At 43.7% G+C, this 19,311-nt stretch overlaps 1 protein-coding gene across 4 annotated transcripts in view; it reads left to right on the top strand.

Moving 5' to 3' along the window:
- The first annotated feature begins 700 nt into the window (after positions 1-700).
- Positions 701-19,311, top strand: part of LOC139576786 (vinexin-like) — a 51,423-nt gene continuing 32,812 nt past the window's right edge. The window contains exons 1-2 of one of the 4 annotated variants that reach the window (XM_071403244.1): positions 4,994-5,083; positions 6,761-6,868. In XM_071403244.1, coding sequence (XP_071259345.1) covers positions 6,860-6,868 — 9 coding nt within the window. In that variant the 5' untranslated portion in view covers positions 4,994-5,083; positions 6,761-6,859. Of the gene's footprint in view, positions 850-4,971; positions 5,084-6,760; positions 6,869-19,311 lie in introns of those variants that run through there. The other 3 variants (XM_071403243.1, XM_071403245.1, XM_071403246.1) reach the window with 3 other exon arrangements.

Here is a 19,311-nt window from a genome sequence, read left to right on the forward strand (position 1 = left end):
AATCAAGTGCGCATGCGCATCAGGCCGCTTAGAATCTTCCAGAACTTACTTACTAAACTGCCATATAGCACACTCTCTTGCTGTAATAGTAACATGCACATAATGATAAATACAACCAAGCAATGATTAACTGGCAATTCTGTACTTAGGAGATGGCATGCATTAGTTACACAGGTATTAAGTTATATGTAACAAGATAACTAACACTAGCAAGGTTTCAGTAGCATGCACTAATCATAAACAACCCCCAACAATATAAAGCCACTTTTAGAATAAACACTTAAAGCTTGGTTGCAAACCAAACTTGTGTCTTTTTCTGTTGATGACTAAAAACTCTCTGAGCTAGAGTGGGCGGAGCCCAAGTCCAAATGTCAATTCAAGCACCCTGATTGGCTGGAAGGAAGGGCCTTTTTTTACAGTTTAGTTTAGCAAATCTGCATATCTTTCTCTCAAATAGGCCTCGGACTCTGAATGGAGCACCACACTATTACTGGATTCATCTCAAACACAAGTCTGCATATTTAGGTTGATGTGAAAATGGCCTCCTCTGTTCCTGCTCATGAAAAACAAAAGGGCGGTTCCACTGAGGCTGTGCCTGCATGGGAATTTCTATTATTTCCAGCTGCAGATGGAAACTATTACGGAGTCCCTGATGAGCTGTAGAGTGGAGTGAGGGGTGTTGCACACACACAAAACCCACACACACACACACAAGCTGAGTCACTCGCAGAAGATAAAAGACACCCTGTTGGCCAGCAGCAGTGGTTCTCTCCCTCCCTCCTTCTCTTTCTCTCTCCCTCTGTACTATACCAAGAAGACCTCTCTACTCGGCCTGCGCTGCACTGATCTGTAAGTACGACTCTCTCTGTCTGTCTCTGCTGCTCCACGCCAAGACTAAAACACAAACAGTTCATGTCGTCAGACTCTCCCGCTCACTCTGGCTCTATCACCTAGAGGGCTGAAGAGATCAGGAGCGTAATGACCGGATTATACACTTGAACTGTGTTAATCTTTAGTTCTCCATGCGTGTCAATTACTTTTTGTCTGAACATTGTTGTGCAACAGTTGAGTTGCAGCCGAATAGTTCTTGTAGGGTTCTAACATTGTCTTAGGAAGGAGCTATCTGTCTTTGGTTGAGCAGATAGGAATCAGACCTCCTCCACGGAAAGACAGGTTTCTGATGTTGTGGCTGTTGTTTTGGGCTGAGAGCTATGCTGAATGTAACCACTTCAGTACTGCACCTCTGGTTATACTGTGCATGTTCATTTGTACATACTGTATACGTTAATATGTTAATTCATTCAACACATCAGTGTTTTATCATGATACATTTATTACCAAACGTAAAGGGAACTGAACCCATCTAAGGGCTTACAAGGACAGAAGTACAGTAGGATCTTCATTTGATCTCTCTTTTGTTGCTGAGAAAAATGTATCAACCCCTACAAAAATGTCTATTAATTTTAATCCACATAATAATTCACATTTCCTGTTGCTGCAGGACTACCTTACTGCTGTAGCAAACTGGCTCAAATGAAGATCCCACATCTGTATTTTAAACCATCCCTGTTGTCTTTGTTTAGCTGGGCTTTTTATACTGGAAGTAGCTAACCTTGATGGGTTAGCTCCAAATGGATTTCCTCTTTGGGCCAACATCCACGACAAGCATATCTTCATGTGTCCATTCGTCTACTCTGATACTCAGGGTGCATGAGGGCTGTGAGCTCTGGTGCTGAAAGAGAGAGGGTTCTTATCATAGCTTACCTCCCATACCAGAGGAGACAAGCATTCCCCCAGAGGAGAGTCTAATATAGGCAGAGGTACGCATGGGAATGGTTGGCTTCATCATCAGTCTGTATGGCTCATACGGTTGTGGGATGCACCAACCGCTGACCAGAGTGGTGTTTACATGCAAAGCAACAAACAACCCCCATGGTGCTGTTGTGTCCTTCTGAAAGGCATTTTAACAACACTGTCACTGTGTATATCTGGCTGTATGGGTGACGGTGATGATCATGTAGGCCAGCGGTTCCGAGCCTTTTTTTCCCAAGGCCCGCCTTTTTATTATTGCTTACTGAGTTAGCCTATGTTAAAAACACCACAAGCTTGATTTTGTTTAATTTGAGGGACCTAGGAAATGTTGTTGTTTTATAGCTAATGTCCTGCAATTCTACATAGTTTAACAAGATTCATTACATCTTTTAATAATAGACAAGGAAATTCAAGTTCGGACCCAATTTCGCCAAATAATATTCTGCTACCTAATATGTTTTATTATAATAATTTAAATGAACCTTCAATTTAATTATACATATTCTCTTTTACAGAAAGTGATTAGATCAATTGATAGTGACAGAGTCACACATTATATAAGATTACTTCCCAAGAGTCAAAGCATTTATTTTACTCCTCGAATTTAGGTCATAGCTCAGCTTCTTAATGATATTTCCAAGTGCATCAGAGCTGTGTCTTTCTCTGGCATTTTACAGCTTGTTTCTAGCCTAAAGCATTGTGGAATTATGCATAGTTTTAGCTCGGTATAAACAATTGCGAATTATTATGATGAGTATTATTATTACATTTTTCTCAAGGAAGGTCCCGCCCCCTAGGTTGGGAACCCCCTGATGTAGGCAAAGGTCACCTAAGAAAGAAAAACAGATGAACTGACAGTTCTTTCACTTTATTGGATGTCTTTCAGTGTTAAGCAATATTTAGTTACATTATACTCTTAGTTATTAAATCTCTCTAAAATCTGAATGCTTGATTGAAACCAAATGGCTTGTTTAATAGGCAGTTTGTTTCCAAATGCATGATGAATGTTGAGATAGTTTTGTGCTTCACTGGGAAATGTTTTCCCCAACCAGTAGAAAAAGTACCCAGCCGTTAGCCATCATCAAGTTAGGTAGTTGACTGTTATGTAACAGAGCTTTATGTCATGATGTATTCCCTCACTTGGTATGGTCTTTGGTTGTTGCATGGGATTTTAATGACCCATGCAATGGGTATGATTGCTTCATAGAAACATACTGAACATATTGGAACATACCACAGAGACAGAACAGGGTTTGAATGTGTTTGAACGTTGCTAGGCGGGATTTACTAGTCTGGCACAGAGCTGAGAGTTGCTAGGGTTGATTCATTAGAATCCCATCACTGTTACAAATACCACACTATGGACCCGGCGGGACAGTGGAAAAAACAGGCTACAGTTCCCATCCCTCCAAATATAATATTTATCACTGGAGGGAGGTACAGACAAAATGACAGTGATGGAAAGAGAAATGTGTATGGGAGAGAAGAAGAGAGGGAGGGGGGAGTGTGTTTGTGAGAGAGGTGCTGGGTCCTCGGCCAAAGCAGCAATCACCTCTTGCACCTCATTGAGCCACAGAGTGACAGGGTGTAGGATTGGGTCACAGCGGGGGACTGTGCCTGCCTGACGGCTCTAACTGGGCCCTATAGCCTCTTCCACTACAGCACAAACTATCCAGAAGCGTTCCTTCTTCTAGGGGTGAAAAACCAAATTTTCCTTTGGCAAAAACAATCTCCAGAGCAGCGGTGCAGACTCAGTAAGTGGACACTGCCTGGTATTTGCCTGAGTTTCACTGTCCCAAGCCAGACCGCTGAATTATTAAAAAAGAGCTGACTCCTTCGATTCCAACCTGAAACTGTCCGAGGCATGGGGCTTGCTTACACACACACACACACACACACACACACACACACACACACACACACACACACACACACACACACACACACACACACACACACACACACACACACACACACACACACACACACACACACACACACACACACACACACACACACACACACACACACACACACACACACACACAAAATAATTTCTAGTTTTTAGCTGGTCTGATTGGTTAAAAGGTTAAAGTGCAATAAAGGTGAGTGTACCTGCAATGTGAAACATGTAAAGGCTAACTCAGTACCTGAGACATATGAGACAGAAACAGTTATGTCAGCATGTAAATCTTCAGGTTTTATCCTGTTTCTCTCCATTGGCAAACACTGCAGACAACCTGGAAAACCTAGTTCTAATTTGCCATGTATGGTAGAGAGAACAACTGAGGAATTTGAGAGCATGTGTTTCACTCTGCTTGTACATTAACACTGTGTAGTTCCGTTTACTGTATTCTCTCATGTACTTGTTCTATGGTCTGTGTGCTCCAAGGGATACATATTATGAAAGGCAATCTAGATATCTGAATACAGAATGTCTGGATTATTCTGTATATCAGCTGTCAGTGGTTGAAGCAAATTCAAATGGATTCACCTCCCCTCACATATAGTTTCTCTCTAGTCATCGTGCCCCTCAGTCTAAGCTGTTGTAGCTGGATATAAATGATCTGGGGAAGGGCAGGGGATGTGAGAAAGACAAGCTCTGTATGTCTATCTGTCTTTCTGTGTCTGAGTGAGTGAGTCAAGTGGTGGGTCCAGTGTCAGTGCGATCCATGGGGGTTGACCCCCTCAAAGACTAATGATGTCAGGGGACCCTCAGAGAACCCTCCTGGACTGAGAGAGTTATTTTTCTCCCCTCCTCTTCACTCCCGTCTCTCTTTAACTGGAAAGAGACCTAGCCTGTATGTGCCCCCAGAAAAGACACAAACAGCAGCACAAAAGAGAGGGAGTCGTGGGAGAGAAAGAGAGAGTGGGTGATAGAGAGATGCAGTGTGGGGTATTGGGGAGGTGGAGGTGATTAACTATTAGCATTCCCCTTCGGTTAACCCTGGACTGTGTGAAATATCACTACGATGAGCACTCTTCATTGAAGAAGCTCCGCGCTGACAAGCCAAGAGGAGGGTTCCTTTTGAACAGGGTCCAGGGGTTGCCATGGCAATGCCTGTCAACCGGGAAGTCCTTCACACGAGGAGGTAGTCGAAAGAGAGAGAGAGAGAGAGAGCGAGAGAGAGAGACGCAGTGAGTGAGTGAGTGAGTGAGTGAGCGAGCGAGGTAGTAGAGTGGGACTGCCCACAACATATTGGGCTTACATGCATCACAGAGAAGATAGAACTTTGAGAGGTGTGTTGTTCCCTGGTCTTCTTCATCAGAGGTGAGTAGCCTAAACTTTTCCCCTGCTGAGGAAGTAGGATGAAATAACTTTAGATACACTTTTCAACATAGCCAGATATTTTACACAGTAACTTACTATGTGATCATGGGGCTGTGGTAGGTTCTGCTTTGCTCTGTTTTTATTGAAGGGTTGAGTAACCTGCCTGTTTGCCTATGTGCTCCTGGCTTATTTGCTTGCTTCACAGGATTAGTGCAGCAGACTTTCCCAGGAATTTGTCAGTGTTTTTTTTAAAGAGACGCAAACTGAGAGGATGGCCACACAGCGAGATCCAGTACAGTATAGTGTACTTGAAGTTGTCTCATTCGGACAGAAGAAGGCTATTTTATTCTGCTACCCTCAGTGATGAGGTCTGTGCTGTGAACTGTCCTAGAGAAACAGTCTTAGTTGTGGTTTGTGAATGAGTGGAGGAGAGGGCAGCTCTGATGCACCCCTGCCACATTACAGGAACACAGAGGATGGGAATGAGAGAAGGGGGCTGTGTTATTATGGTCACTACTCACTGCTCTATCCATGGGTTTGGGTATACTGTACTATAATCATGGGGGCTACCTTATTAACGGTGTGGAAATAGATATCCCTGTCAGGGACAATGCCCTAGGACACTGCACTTAACACAGGGCTCCTTGGCCCTCTGGCTCCAGACATGTTCACCCTTCATCTTGGGGCTTATTGTGGATGTCAGGATGATTTCTATACCCTGCACTGATCCTATTTGAGCTCTCCTGAGATCTCTTGCTCCATCACCACAGCCTATACTCACTCTGCTTTGCATATATACAAAAAGCTACCCATATGGCTGTGTGAGTGTTTTTGTGTGCACTGTGATGGCATATTTGCCTACACTGTGTAAGGTTGTGATTGTTCTTTTGTAGTTGTGTAAGGGCTGAACTACCTTGCATAGCACTGCGTGAGCTCTAATGTGAGTACAGTAACCGCCCTGAAATCTCCAATCCCTCTCTAGTCCAGCAGTCATATTATTATTGGCCGCCTCAAAGTGAGGCTGTGTAGGGTCTCTATTGACAAGTAACATGGAAGCCCTGGCTCCCCCAAGCAGCAGGCTGAGGGGAGGGAGCACCATACAAGGAGACAGAATAGTTTCTTTCTGATAAATGTGTGTATCCCTCAATAAGCGCATATAATAAACAGGCCGGGTCCAGGTCCTTGTATGGTCTATGGCAATGTGTTCACATGTGCCAAGTTGCAGTCTGGAGACAAGGGAGGAGTGTGTGATTAACCTTTAGAGAACATCTTTATAATAACAACCTGATGATCAGTCAGCCCTCAGGTTTTTGAAAAAGATCAGATTGTTTGTGATTATCTTCTAACATCCTGTTCAAGTAAAAACATACTAATGATCATTTCAGGTTTATTGCTTTCTTACATAATTTATCCCCTTGAATTTACTACATTGTGTGAGATTATGTGATAAGGCATTACCTGCCTCCCACTCATCTGGAGAGTAGTAGTGGAAGGCCAGACATGAGTATGTTGTTTCCCCCCAAAAATGAAGCATCTCCATTAAAGGATAGAGATGAAGGGATGTTATGCAGCCTGATATTAAGGAAAGGCCAGAAGTTTTTAGGACCTGTATTGCACTACAAACAAAATCACCACCTTAAGCAAACATGTCTGTGTTTTGGTCTGTGTCCTTATTAGTCTAACTCTGAGCAGGACTTCTCATGGCTGGGAACAACATTATGGAGCCAATGATTAACCTGCTCTTTCTGCTCAGCACAGCCCTACACACAGAAACCAATGGAGGAGGTCAGTCATAGAAATACAATCAATAGAGAGGATGTCACTCGTTTGGCTAGTTGTGTGCACTTTTTTAAGGGTCAAATCGAGTTATCCATAAAGTGACTTTGCACACCAATTCACTATACTGAAGCTATGATACTACCTTGTACTGTACTTTTTGGTAATACACCTCATTATGATGGATTTATGTCACATAACATGTCAAATGTTTGTATCACTGTACCAATTGTTGAGTTCCGCCCATTCTCTTTCAAGCTGAAACATATTCCCATGATGTTTGGTATGAGGACAATATAAGGGAAAGTTTTGCTATTGTTACTTCACCTGGCCTTAGACACTCCCTCTACCCAGGTGGGGCTCTGGCAGGCTGCCTGTTGTGGTGGATACTGTTGGTAGCAGAGGTTCTACAACTCATAAGGTGTCATTTGTGGCTGTCCTGACAACCATACTTCCTGGGATAACAATGCAGTGGAGGAGATTAGAGCTGGACCCAGTCACAGAAAACCTCCTACCACAGACAGGAGGAGGAGAGGTCTGGGTGACAATGCATAGAGAAACATAGAGTGCCAACTAATTTTTCATAAAATCATCCTGATGCAACACTTGACTCAAAAACACAGCTGGTGAGAGAAATCCTGTTGTGAAACACTTTCTTGTAATAAGTTATTTTTTGGGCTTCCAGATTAGAGTTAATATATTAAAAGTTTCCCTGTAAGTTATCGGCGAAGATGAAAGCTAATATAGTCATGGCTTTGTTGTAAGTTCTATTTCAAATAATTGCTCGGTCATTCAGTATGGGTAGCGGGCGTGGTCAATAAGGAACTAATTTCACGCAAAGCCGTAGACAGACAGGAGCGACAGCTAATAGGAGGGACTCCGCTCCTTTCTAACGCGCTGTTGCTCCATCTCACCTCACTTTGGTTATTCCTTATGAGGTCAAAATACTTCTGAATACTCTCTTCAGGATCCAGTACTTCTCCGTTTTGGACTGTTTTGTTCCGGAACCTATTTGGCCGGATCCAGTACCTCTTGTGACATTATTTAGCAATATACAAATTTGAACGATACAAGTTCATTGGAGTTGCCTCTTGATTAATACCCCCCTCCCCTCCCCCAAAAGCGTAATATGAAAATGTAGATTTGGTTTGCGCAACATTGTAACCGCTGTTTGAGACCAATGTGGCAGTGGCTATGTTAGAAGTGTGCCTGTATCTCTCACAGAACTAGAATGAGATTCACTTTATATATCTCCCTCCCTCTGCTCTGATAGACATGAGCCTGCAACTCTCATCGCACTTCATCATTTATTTCCTTATACAAGCATAAACGCGCGAAGGGTTCTGGAGGAGCAGCAGCACCACTGATAAATTAAAATACATTTTCTAAAGTTATAGAATTACTGTTGTCTGTTCAGAAATAAATGAAATAATTCAGAATACCCTACTACTCCACGAGAAGGCATATTATATAACCACAGACTATCAATAGCTTCTTTAAAACATGTGTCTAGCTGTGGATTGTGTGTAGCCCAATAACAAGGCACAGTTTACAGTTGGGAACGCACGGCAAATCTGTCAGTGAACAGCATGCAGACAAAACAGGCCTTTGGCAATATTTCAAATACAATCGTGGGAAAAAAACTGTTTAGAAAGGAAATGGCTCCTGCTGAAAAGAGAAGACTAATCTGTCTGTAGAGACTGCCAAAATATTATATAAAATTCCAAATATTGTTTTACAAAGTAAAACAAGAGAGATTGCCTTTTGGCACGAGCGCATCGGCCATCACCGGCGAGTAAGCCGTGCATCATCGGGTGAGTCATTGAAACTGGAAAGCATGTTTAGGATTACAATTTCCTCCTCATATTGTAGTTTACAATATGCGTCTCCACACACCTAAGCTTAGGCTAATTATGGATTCAAGACAAGGTAGTTTTTATTGATCTCAGATTCTCAGTTTGTCAGTGTCAAAGTAGCCTGTAATTTCGATCATTTCTGCTGTATTAAAACCTCTTAAGGATTTCCAATTTTCGGCTAAAATGACATACCCAAATCTAACATACCCATATTCTTGGTACCATTTGAAAGGAAACACTTTGAAGTTTGTGGAAATGTGAAAGGAATGTATGAGAATATAACACAATAGATCTGGTAAGAGATAATAAAGAAAAAAACAACCGTTCTTTTGTAATTTTTTCGTACCATCATCTTTGAAATGCAAGAGAAAGGCCATAATGTATTATTCCAGCCCAGGTGCAATTTAGATTTTGGCCACTAGATGGCAGCAGTGTATGTGCACGGTTTTAGACTGATCTAATGAACCATTGCATTTCTGTTCAAAATGTTGTGTCAAGACTGCCCAAATGTGCCTAATTTGTTTATTAATAACTTTTCATGTTCAAAATTGTGCACTCTCCTCAAACAATAGCAGGGTATTATTTCACTGTAATAGCTACTGTAAATTGGACAGTGCAGTTAGATTAACAAGAATTTAAGCTTTCTGCCAATATCAGATATGTCTATGTCCTGGGAAGTTTTCTTGTTACTTACAACCTCATGCAAATCGCCTATCTTAGCTCCAAAAGGTTTTTAAAAAGATCCTCCCAAAGTCTCCAGTCATGTAAAATTCTGTACAATTGCATGAAATGCGTTTAGAAAAGGCCACGTTTCCCAGACCCTAGGCTACTAAAAATGTTCCCCATGTGTGCAACTTCCATAAGTGCCTCTACTCCACTGCTTTATGCCACTACGCAAATGTGATTATATGCATGCAATGCTATATTTTAAATGTTTAATTTTCTTTGTGCATTCCGGTACCTCAGAGCTCCTCAGGTCACCCCCCTCTCGTACTCACTTTTTGTTCCGGCACCTCCCAATGTACAAATTAAGCACTGAGGAGCAGTTGCCACAAAGCACTGTACCCGTTCCGTGCACAAACACTGCCTTTTCAATAAAAAAATACCACTGTTGCACACAAGATTTTTGCCAAGGGCACAGAACATGAGTATAACCAAAAGGTGAATCCCTATAATGCCACCAGAGGGGCGCTACGGTCCGTAGCCATTTTGCCACAAGTGTGGAGAACTGGTGCAAATATGCAGTCTTGCCCATGGTTACCAAGGTTTAAGTTTGATAAAAACAGGTGGTCTCCTGTCAGAGTGGTGTTGTCAGTAGCGACCGCGACTCGGCTCAAATACTAGAGCAGGAAATCTCCTCTCTTTTCACCTAAAGGGCTATCAGAGCAATACCAGCAGAAGAAAGCCAACTAGGCTTCTACACTCGTTACATTTTGGTTCACAAAAGGACCTACGGGTCCCTAGCAGCTATTTTAAAAAGTTCACGTTCCGTATGCACAACGTGCTGTCTTGCTCCATTCGTCAAGGCGAAGGGTTTACTACAGTTGATCTGCAGGATGCCTATTTTCAAATCAACATTTTGCCAGCACACAGGAGATTTCTCAGGTTCGCCTTTCAGGGCCAGCCCTATGAGTATCAGCCTTTCACTAGCCCCACTGACTTTCAGCAAATGTGTGGACGTGGCACTGTCCCCTCTGAGGTCCAGGGGGCTCAGAATCTCTGCCTACATAGACGGTTACCTGCTCTGTGCCCAGACAAAGCAGCAAGCAGTGAGAAATACAGCTATCCTTGCAACCCTCCTCACAGAGATAGATTTCAGGATCAATCAGATAAAGAGCTGTTTGGTGCCCACACAGCACATAGAATATCTGGGCTGTTTGGTGCCCACACAGCACATAGAATATCTGGGCTGTTTGGTGCCCACACAGATCATAGAATATCTGGGGGGCAGAATAAATTATATTTTGTTCCAGGCCACCCTATTGGAAAGGCGAGTCACTGCGTTTTGCCAGTGCATCTCCATGTTCAGACTTTGGCATACGGTCACGCTCAAAAACGTGTCTCCGTTTATTGGGTTTGATGGCCTCCACCATATCAATAGTCCCGCTGTAGTGGCTGACAACAAGAGACATTCCGCAATGGGCCCTGTTCGTACGTCTGCGTTGCCTTCGTCACCTCCATCACCAGATAAAAGCATCCCTACCATGAGTTTCGGCTCTTCGCCACTGGAGGGATCCCTTGATCTTAGTCAAAGGCACTCCCCTAGGGGTAGTGTCTGCAAGGAAAGGGTGTGACGACAGACGCCTCTGTCACAGGGCAGAGCAGTAAATGGATTGTGGCCTCCACAACTCCGTGTTACTCACATAAACTACCTTGAGTTGCTTACAGTGCTTCTGTATATTGGAAGCTTCAGCCCTTTGTAGTGGCCCAAATATGGGAGAAATACTGTAAGGACGGTCGTCCCTAGATCTCTTCGCATTGCGTAGAAATGCACACTGCCAGTTGTTATTTTCAATGGAAAATGACAATGTGCCACTAGGGGTGGATGTGCTAGCGTACCCATGGCCAAGGGGACAGCTTTACATGTTTCCCCCTCTGAGTCTGTACCTCCCCACTCTAGCCAGAGTTAGGGAACAGAGGTTGTCTTATCCCGGTAGCCCCCCGATGGCCAGGACGGCTGTGGTTAGCAGAGATTATTTTACACAGGGAGATTTTCCATCCTCATCTAGACACCCTGGCACTCGGGCCTGTCCCATGAGAGGATGAATCTTAATGCGACAGGCCTACTGCTTAGGGTCGTTGAAATTAATCAAAGCACTTGGGCCCTTTCTACGCGCTCACTGTATGATATCAAGTTGTGTCTGTTTGAGAGATGGCGCGAGCAGGAACGGGTAATTCCCTTTCAGTGTTCTGTTTCAGAGGTACTTTGCTTACTGGAGGGTCTTCTGGACAGGGAGAAGGCTTACTCCACTGTTAAAGTCTCTGGCCTCCATCTCTGCCTGCCATATACTGTAGACTTCAACAATGACACAGTGGGAAAACATCCCCTTATCTGTTGTTTTATGAAGGGTGCACGTTACTTACGCCCGTTGTCCAAACAGCTAGTCCCAACTTGGGACCTATCTACATTTACATTTACATTTACATTTAAGTCATTTAGCAGACGCTCTTATCCAGAGCGACTTACAAATTGGTGCATTCACCTTATGATATCCAGTGGATATCTATCTGTTGTACTTGAGGCTATGTCTCAGTCGTTGTTTGAGCCACTGGAAAGTGCAGATATGAGACTTCTCTCATTCAAAACTGTCTTACTTTTAGCCATTAAATCCGCAAAGCGAGCGGTAGAGCTGCACACACTGTCAGTTCACCCCTCTTGCCTGAGTTTTACCACGGGGATATCCAAGGTTAACTAGAAACCTAACCCCTCTTTTGTGCCTAACGTTAGTAGAGCTTATCATTGCCTTTATTTGGAGCTATCAGCTTTTCACCCTGTGCCCTTTTCCTCTCTGTCCAGCAGTGGAGGCTCGTGGGAGGAGCTATAGGAGGATGAGCTCATTGTAATGGCTGGAATAGAATAAAGGAACGGAGTCAAACATGTGGTTTCCATATGTTTGATGTGTTTGATATCGTTCAAGTTACTACATTGTAACCATTACAATGAGCCCATCCTCCTATAGCTCCTCCCACCAGCCTCCACTGCTGTCCAGTAAAGGCTTTACGACGAGAGCCCTGAGAAAAGCGACTAGCTCTTTAACTCTTGGGCACTCTCCCACGCAGGGAGGCCCATTTCTCACCAGCGTTCATCACATTGGACACAGTGACTGAGTTCATCAGGAATTGTATAGGGGATGTTGTTCCCACTGTGACTATTAAAACCTACCCAAACCAAAAACCTTGGATAGATGGCAGCATTTGCGCAAAACTGAAAGCACGGACCACCGCAATTAACCACGGCATGGGAATATGGTTGAATACCAACAGTGTAGTGATTCCCTCCGTAAGGCAATCGAACAGGCAGACTGTCAGGACAGAGACAAAGTGGAGTCACAATTCAACGGCTCAGACACGAGTGGACACTGACGTCTTGCTCCGGACAAGCTAAACACCTTCTTCGCCCACTTTGAGGATAACACAGTGCCACAGACACCCCTGCTCCCAAGGACTGTGGGCTCTCCTTCTCCGTGATAGTTCCAAAGTAAGACATTTAAGCGTGTTAACTCTCGCAAGGTGGCCGGCCCAGACGGCATCCCTAGCAGTGTCCCCTGAGCATGCGCAGACCAGCTGGCTGGAGTGTTTACAGACAAATTCAATCTCTCCTTATCCCAGTCTGCTATCCCCACTTGCTTCAAGATGACCACCATTGTTCCTGTACCCAAGAAAGCAAAGGTAACTTAACTAAATGACTATCACCCCGTAGCACTCACTTCTGTCATCATGAAGTGCTTTGAGAGACTAGTTAAGGATCATATCACCTCCATCTTACCTGACACCCTAGACCTACTTCAATTTGCCTACCGCCCCAATAGATCCACAGACGATGCAATCGCCATCGCACTGCACACTGCCCTATTCCATCGGGACAAGAGGAATATCTATGTGCGAATGCTGTTCATTGACTATAGCTCAGCCTTCAACACCATAATACCCTCCAAGCTCATCATTAAGCTCTGGGCCCTGGGTCTGAACCCTGCCCTGTGCAACTGGGTCCTGGACTTCCTGACGGGTCGCCCCCAGGTGGTGAAGGTAGGAAACAACACCTCCACTACTATCACCGCCTGGTACGGCAACTGCACTGGCCGCAAACGCAGGGCTCTCCAGAGGGTGGTGAGGTCTGCACATTGCCTGCCCTTCAGCACACCTACAGTACCCGATGTCACAGGAAGGCCAAAAAGATCATCAAGGACATCAACCAACCGAGCCACAGCCTGTTCACCCCTCTATCATCCAGAAGGTGAGGTCAGTACAGGTGCATCAAAGCTGGGACCGAGAGACTGAAAAATAGCTTCTATCTCAAGGCCATCAGATTGTTAAACAACCATCGCTGCTACAACCCGGTTACTCAACCCTGCGCCTTAGAGGCTGTTGCCTTATGTACATAGACATGGAATCACTGGTCACTTTAAAAATGGAACACTATTCACTGTAATAATGTTTGCATACTGTTTTTCTCATTTCATACGTATATATTGCATTCTACTGTATTTTAGTCAATGCCACTCTGACATTGCTCGTCCTAATATTTATATATTTCTTAATTCCAATACAATTTGACTTGATAGCGGATGCTATTATAAATGATTAGAAAAGCAAGGGTGTATCATCCCTAAGGGCTCATTCCACCAGAGGTATGGGTGCGTCATGGGCACTGTTCAAAGGCATCTCTGTGCAAGACATCAGCAATTTAGCATGTTGGGGCACCGTCCATACCTTCATGAGGTTCTACCGACTGGACGTCACTGCACCCTCTTTGGCACGTACGTTGCTTAGTTTTGGGGCCTCTGAGGGTTGATTAGCTGGTTTTGGAGAGTACACCAATGCTACTTGAGTTTTCCATATCCCATACTGAGTGACCAAATTATTATTTGAAATGATTTACTTAACGTAATCCTAGTTCTATGATTTATATGTGTGAGGTCTGTCTACGACACACGTTGTATGATAGGAGTTCCTTATTGACCACATCCATTGAAGGCTTAACCCATAGTAAGTGACCTCACTCATATTGTCATAGAACCAGGGTTACGTACAGCAACCTTACGTTATTGGGTCGGTCCCTTGATCTTCGCCGACTACACACATCTATTGATGTGACCTATGGACTGTATTTGAGCATCTCCTTTCTATTCAGTTACGCGGTTGCTATTCTGGGCCGTGAGGGAAAAGTCCCATAGATTTCCTGGGAGTCAGCAGCAGGGTGTGGTGAAGTTCAGTGACCCCATGCTGACTAACACTATTCTGACTCACTACATAATCATCCACTGTCCCTGTAACTAACACCAGCTCCGTCTTCCTCTCTCTCTCTCTGCAAAGTAGTGTGTTGTCTCAACACAATCTAATTAGTCTACATGTCTCTACTGATCTCTGTATCTAACGATCGTCGATCGTCTCATTCCAAAATCAGGGGCATTATTATGGAGTTGTTCTTCCCTTTGCTGCTATAACAGCCTCCACTTTTCTGTGAAGGCTTTCCACTAGATGTTGGAACATTGCTGCGGGGACTTGCTTCCATTCAGTCACAAGAGCATTATTGAGGTCAGTTTTATTGGTCAAATACATATGGTTAGCAGATGTTATTGCGAGTGTAGCGAAATGGTCGGGCACTGATGTTGGGTGATTAGGCCTAGCTCGCAGTCAGTGTTCTAATTCATCCCAAAGGTGTTCGATGGGCTTGAAGTCAGGGCTCTGTGCAGGCCAGTCAAATTCTTCCACACCGATCTCGACAAACCACTTCTGTATGGACCTCGCTTTGTGCATGGGGGCATTGTCATGCTAAAACAGGAAAGGGCCTTCCCCCAAACTTTTTCCACAAAGTTGGAAGCACAGAATCGTCTAGAATGTAATTGTATGTTGTAGTGTTAAGATTTCCCTTCACCGGAACTATATCAAATCAAAAGTTTTTTTGTCATATGTGCCGAATACAATAAGTGTAGACCTTACTGTGAATGCAGTTCAAGAAATAGAGTTACTTACTAAATAAGTAATATTTACAAAATAAACTTAAGTAAACAAATATATATCAAAAAGTAACACAAGAAAACTACATAACAATAACGAGCCTATATACAGGGGTATTGGTACCGAGTCAATGTGTGGGGGTACAGGTTAATCAAGGTAATTTGTAAAGTGACAATGCATAGATAATAAACAGCGAGTAGCAGCAGTGTCAATGTAAATAGTCCGGGTGGCCATTTGATTAATTGTTCAGCAGTCTTATGGTTTGGGGGTAGAAGCTGTTAAGGAGCCTTTTGGTCCTAGACTTGGCGCTCCGGTACCGCTTGCCATGCAATAGCAGAGAAAATAGTCTATGACTTGGGTGAATGGAGTCTTTGACAATTTTTTGGGCCTTCCTCTGACACTGCCTTGTATATAGGTTCTGGATGTCAGGAAGCTTGGCCCCAGTGATGTACTAGACTGTACACACTAACCTCTGTAGCGCCTTACGGTCAGAGTCCGAGCAGTTTCCATACCAGTCGGTGATGAAACAGGTCAGGATGCTCTCGATGGTGCAGCTGTATAACCTTTTGAGGATCTGGGGACCCATGCCAAATCTTTTCAGTCTCCCGAGGGGGAATAGACGTTGTCGTGCCCTCTTCACAACTGTCTTGGTGTGTTTGGACCATGATAGTTCGTTGGTGATGTGGACACCAAGGAACTTGAAACTCTCGACCCGCTCCACTTCAGCCCGTCGATGTTAATGGAGGCCTGTTCGGCCCTCCTTTTCCTATAATCCACGATTAGCTCCTGTGTCTTGCTCACATTGAGGGAGAGGTTGTTGTCCTGGCACCACACTGCCAGGTCTCTAACCTCCTCCCTATAAGCTGTCTCATCATTGTCGGTGATCAGGTCTACCACTGTTGTTTCGTCAGCAAACTTAATGATGGCGTTGGAGTCGTGCTTGGCCATGCAGCGAGTGTGATAACACAGTCCTCCGGAACAGCTGGTGCTCTCATGCATGCTTCAGTGTTGCTTGCCTCGAAGCGAGCATAAAAGGCATTTAGTTCGTCTGGTAGGCTCACGTCACTGGGCAGCTCGCAGCTGGGTTTCCCTTTATAGTCCGTAATATTTTTCAGGCCCTGCCACATCAGATGAGCGTCAGAGCCGGTGTAGTAGGATTCAATCTTAGTCCTGTATTGACGCTTTGCCTGTTTGATGGTTTGTCTGAGGGCATAGCGGGATTTCTTATAAGCGTCCGGATTAGTGTCCCGCTCCTTGAAAGCGGCAGCGCTAGCCTTTAGCTCGGTGCGGATGTAGGGAAAAATATATTGCATTTGTGACAAATGTCCAAGGTTGAATAGAGCACTCCAAACTATATGTGACTTAATCATGGTATCCTTAGTACAATAAATATCTCGGAAGTGAAGTTCACGGACCTTTTCTCGTTTGGGAAAAAGTCCGTCCTCCGTCCTCTCCCCTCCTCGATAGCCTCCTTTTGGCGTGGAAGCTTAAGTGTATCCTACCTCTTCAAAGAAGAGTTTTGAAATTTGCCACAGCCCCTTTGAATCAGCTTGTTTTTTCCGAAAACATTTTAAAATGATATGTTACTTATTCTGTTATCTATAACATTTCTTGCACTAGCTACATTTGTTTTTATCACTTTATACATTTATTTTGGGATTCCACCCTGTAAACACAATTTGCCTGATGATGCGCGATTGGAGAAGGAGAGTCTTTTTTTATACAATCCCATTTTTGTCCAATTTCCCTCTCCTCACCGCCTCTCCTTGATTACCATTGACCTTTTTCAAAAAGAGGCCAGAAAGGACTGAGGAGAGAGGATGCAGGAGTTGAGTAAATGCAATTGCAAAAAGGCCTTGACATTCCTCTCTCATCTCCTCTCTTGTCCAGGCCTTCTACTTAATCCAGCCCTGATCTAGGATTTTCAACCCTATATATGGTTAAAACCAGACATTATGAGCATTGCAGATATATATTACTCATATACTGCATATTGCATTTAGATGAGTAAAATTGTGTCTGTTTTTATTTAATTATTCTATAGTTTACTGTTGGAGGAATCCCATCCATGGTGTTTGCACGCTTGTAATCAGATAAGAATGTGTGGGGTGTTCAAAGTAAACATATTACAGCAAGCAGCAAGGTTCTGGAGCAGGATTTTTCACCAGATATCACAGCTGATTTTGCCTTATTAGGCTGGATTGTGTTTGGCACTCTAGGAGTGGGAATGTGTTCAGCCAGCTCTGGCTGATTTCTGAGTATTTAGTCCTCCATCCTCCATTAGGGAATGAGAACGGTGGAGGCCAAATGCACAGACACAGAAAAGCATACGCTGGAGATACTTTTAGCTACGGTTTTTATTTTAAATGTTAATGTTGCTTTGCCAAAGATACTAAAAAGACCTAGGCTGGAATTCTATGGAAGTGATATTGTTACTGCCGCAATTGGAAGTGCATTTGAATGTTAAAGACATGCCACACTGGATTCAGACATCAGTTCAATGTCTAGTTTTGATTTACAACTAATGTGACTTCATCGGGAAAAAAAGTTGGGTGAACAAAAGACGAAATGCCCTTAAATGTAAGACTTTTTGCTAATCCAATCAGTTTTCCACAGTGATACAATGTCATCACAGATTTTTTTGGTTGAGATTATGTGGAAACAATGTTGATTCAACCAGTTTTTGCCCAGTCGGGCTCTGGTATTTTGGCGACTAAGAAAGTATTTTTTAAACATTCTGCTTTGTGCTGGATGTTTCAATGTGTAGTTTATATTTTTTTATTTTTTTTATTTCACCTTTATTTAACTAGGTAGGCTAGTTGAGAACAAGTTCTCATTTACAACTGCGTCCTGGCCAAGATAAAGAAAAGCAGTTAGACACATACAACAACACAGAGTTACACATGGAATAAACAAACATAAAGTCAATAATACAGTAGAAAAAGTCTATATACAGTGTGTGCAAATGAGGTAAGATAAGGGAGGTAAGGCAATAAAATAGGCCATAGTGGCGAGGTAGCAATTAAACACTGGAGTGATAGATGTGCAGAAGGTGAATGTGCAAGGAGAGATACTGGGGTGCAAAGGAGCAAAATAAATAAATAAATACAATATGGGGATGAGGTAGTTGGATGGGCTATTTACAGATGGGCTATGTACAGGTGCAGTGATCTGTGAGCTGCTCTGACAGCTGGTGCTTGAAGTTAGTGAGGGAGATATGAGTCTCCAGCTTCAGTGATTTTTGCAGTTCATTCCAGTCATTGGCAGCAGAGAACTGGAAGGAAAGGCAGCCAAAGTAGGAATTGGCTTTGGGGGTGACCAGTGAAATATACCTGCTGGATGCGTGCTGCGGGTACTGCTATGGTGACCAGTGAACTGAGATCAGGTGGGGCTTTACCTAGCATAGACTTGTAGATGACCTGGATCCAGTGGGTTTGGCGATGAGTATGAAGCGAGGGCCAGCCAACGAGAGTGAACAGGTCGCAGTGGTGAGTAGTATATATATGCATAATCTATGAGCAGAATTACTGTCTTACCTCAAAAAGCCATGAAATCCCTAGTTTGAAAGCGACAGTTTCTTGAAACTGCGCCATGCCATTTTCCCTACATTTGCCCCCACGTGGGCCAGCCCCCTAGCAATGCGAGTTCTAGGTAATGAGCTTCAGCCCCTCGCATTTGAGTGACAGCTAGCAAGAGGCTTGCCCAGCGGTATCCAATGAGGTTGCAGGGCGGGCCCAACGTCTCAGTGGACACAGCAGAGAGAGGGAGAGATCAATGACGTAGTATGCAGTTTTCGTGGACCACTTTTGGCTTGTAAGTGCTACTTTCAGAACTACTGGCTAAAAAGTATACAAAAGTACAGGAAAATATCTTTAAATTAGACTTTTCTAATAAAAGCATGCATTTTTGCAGTGCATG

Source organism: Salvelinus alpinus, chromosome 5, assembly GCF_045679555.1.
Source record: "Salvelinus alpinus chromosome 5, SLU_Salpinus.1, whole genome shotgun sequence".
NCBI classification, from domain to species: Eukaryota; Metazoa; Chordata; class Actinopteri; order Salmoniformes; family Salmonidae; genus Salvelinus; species Salvelinus alpinus.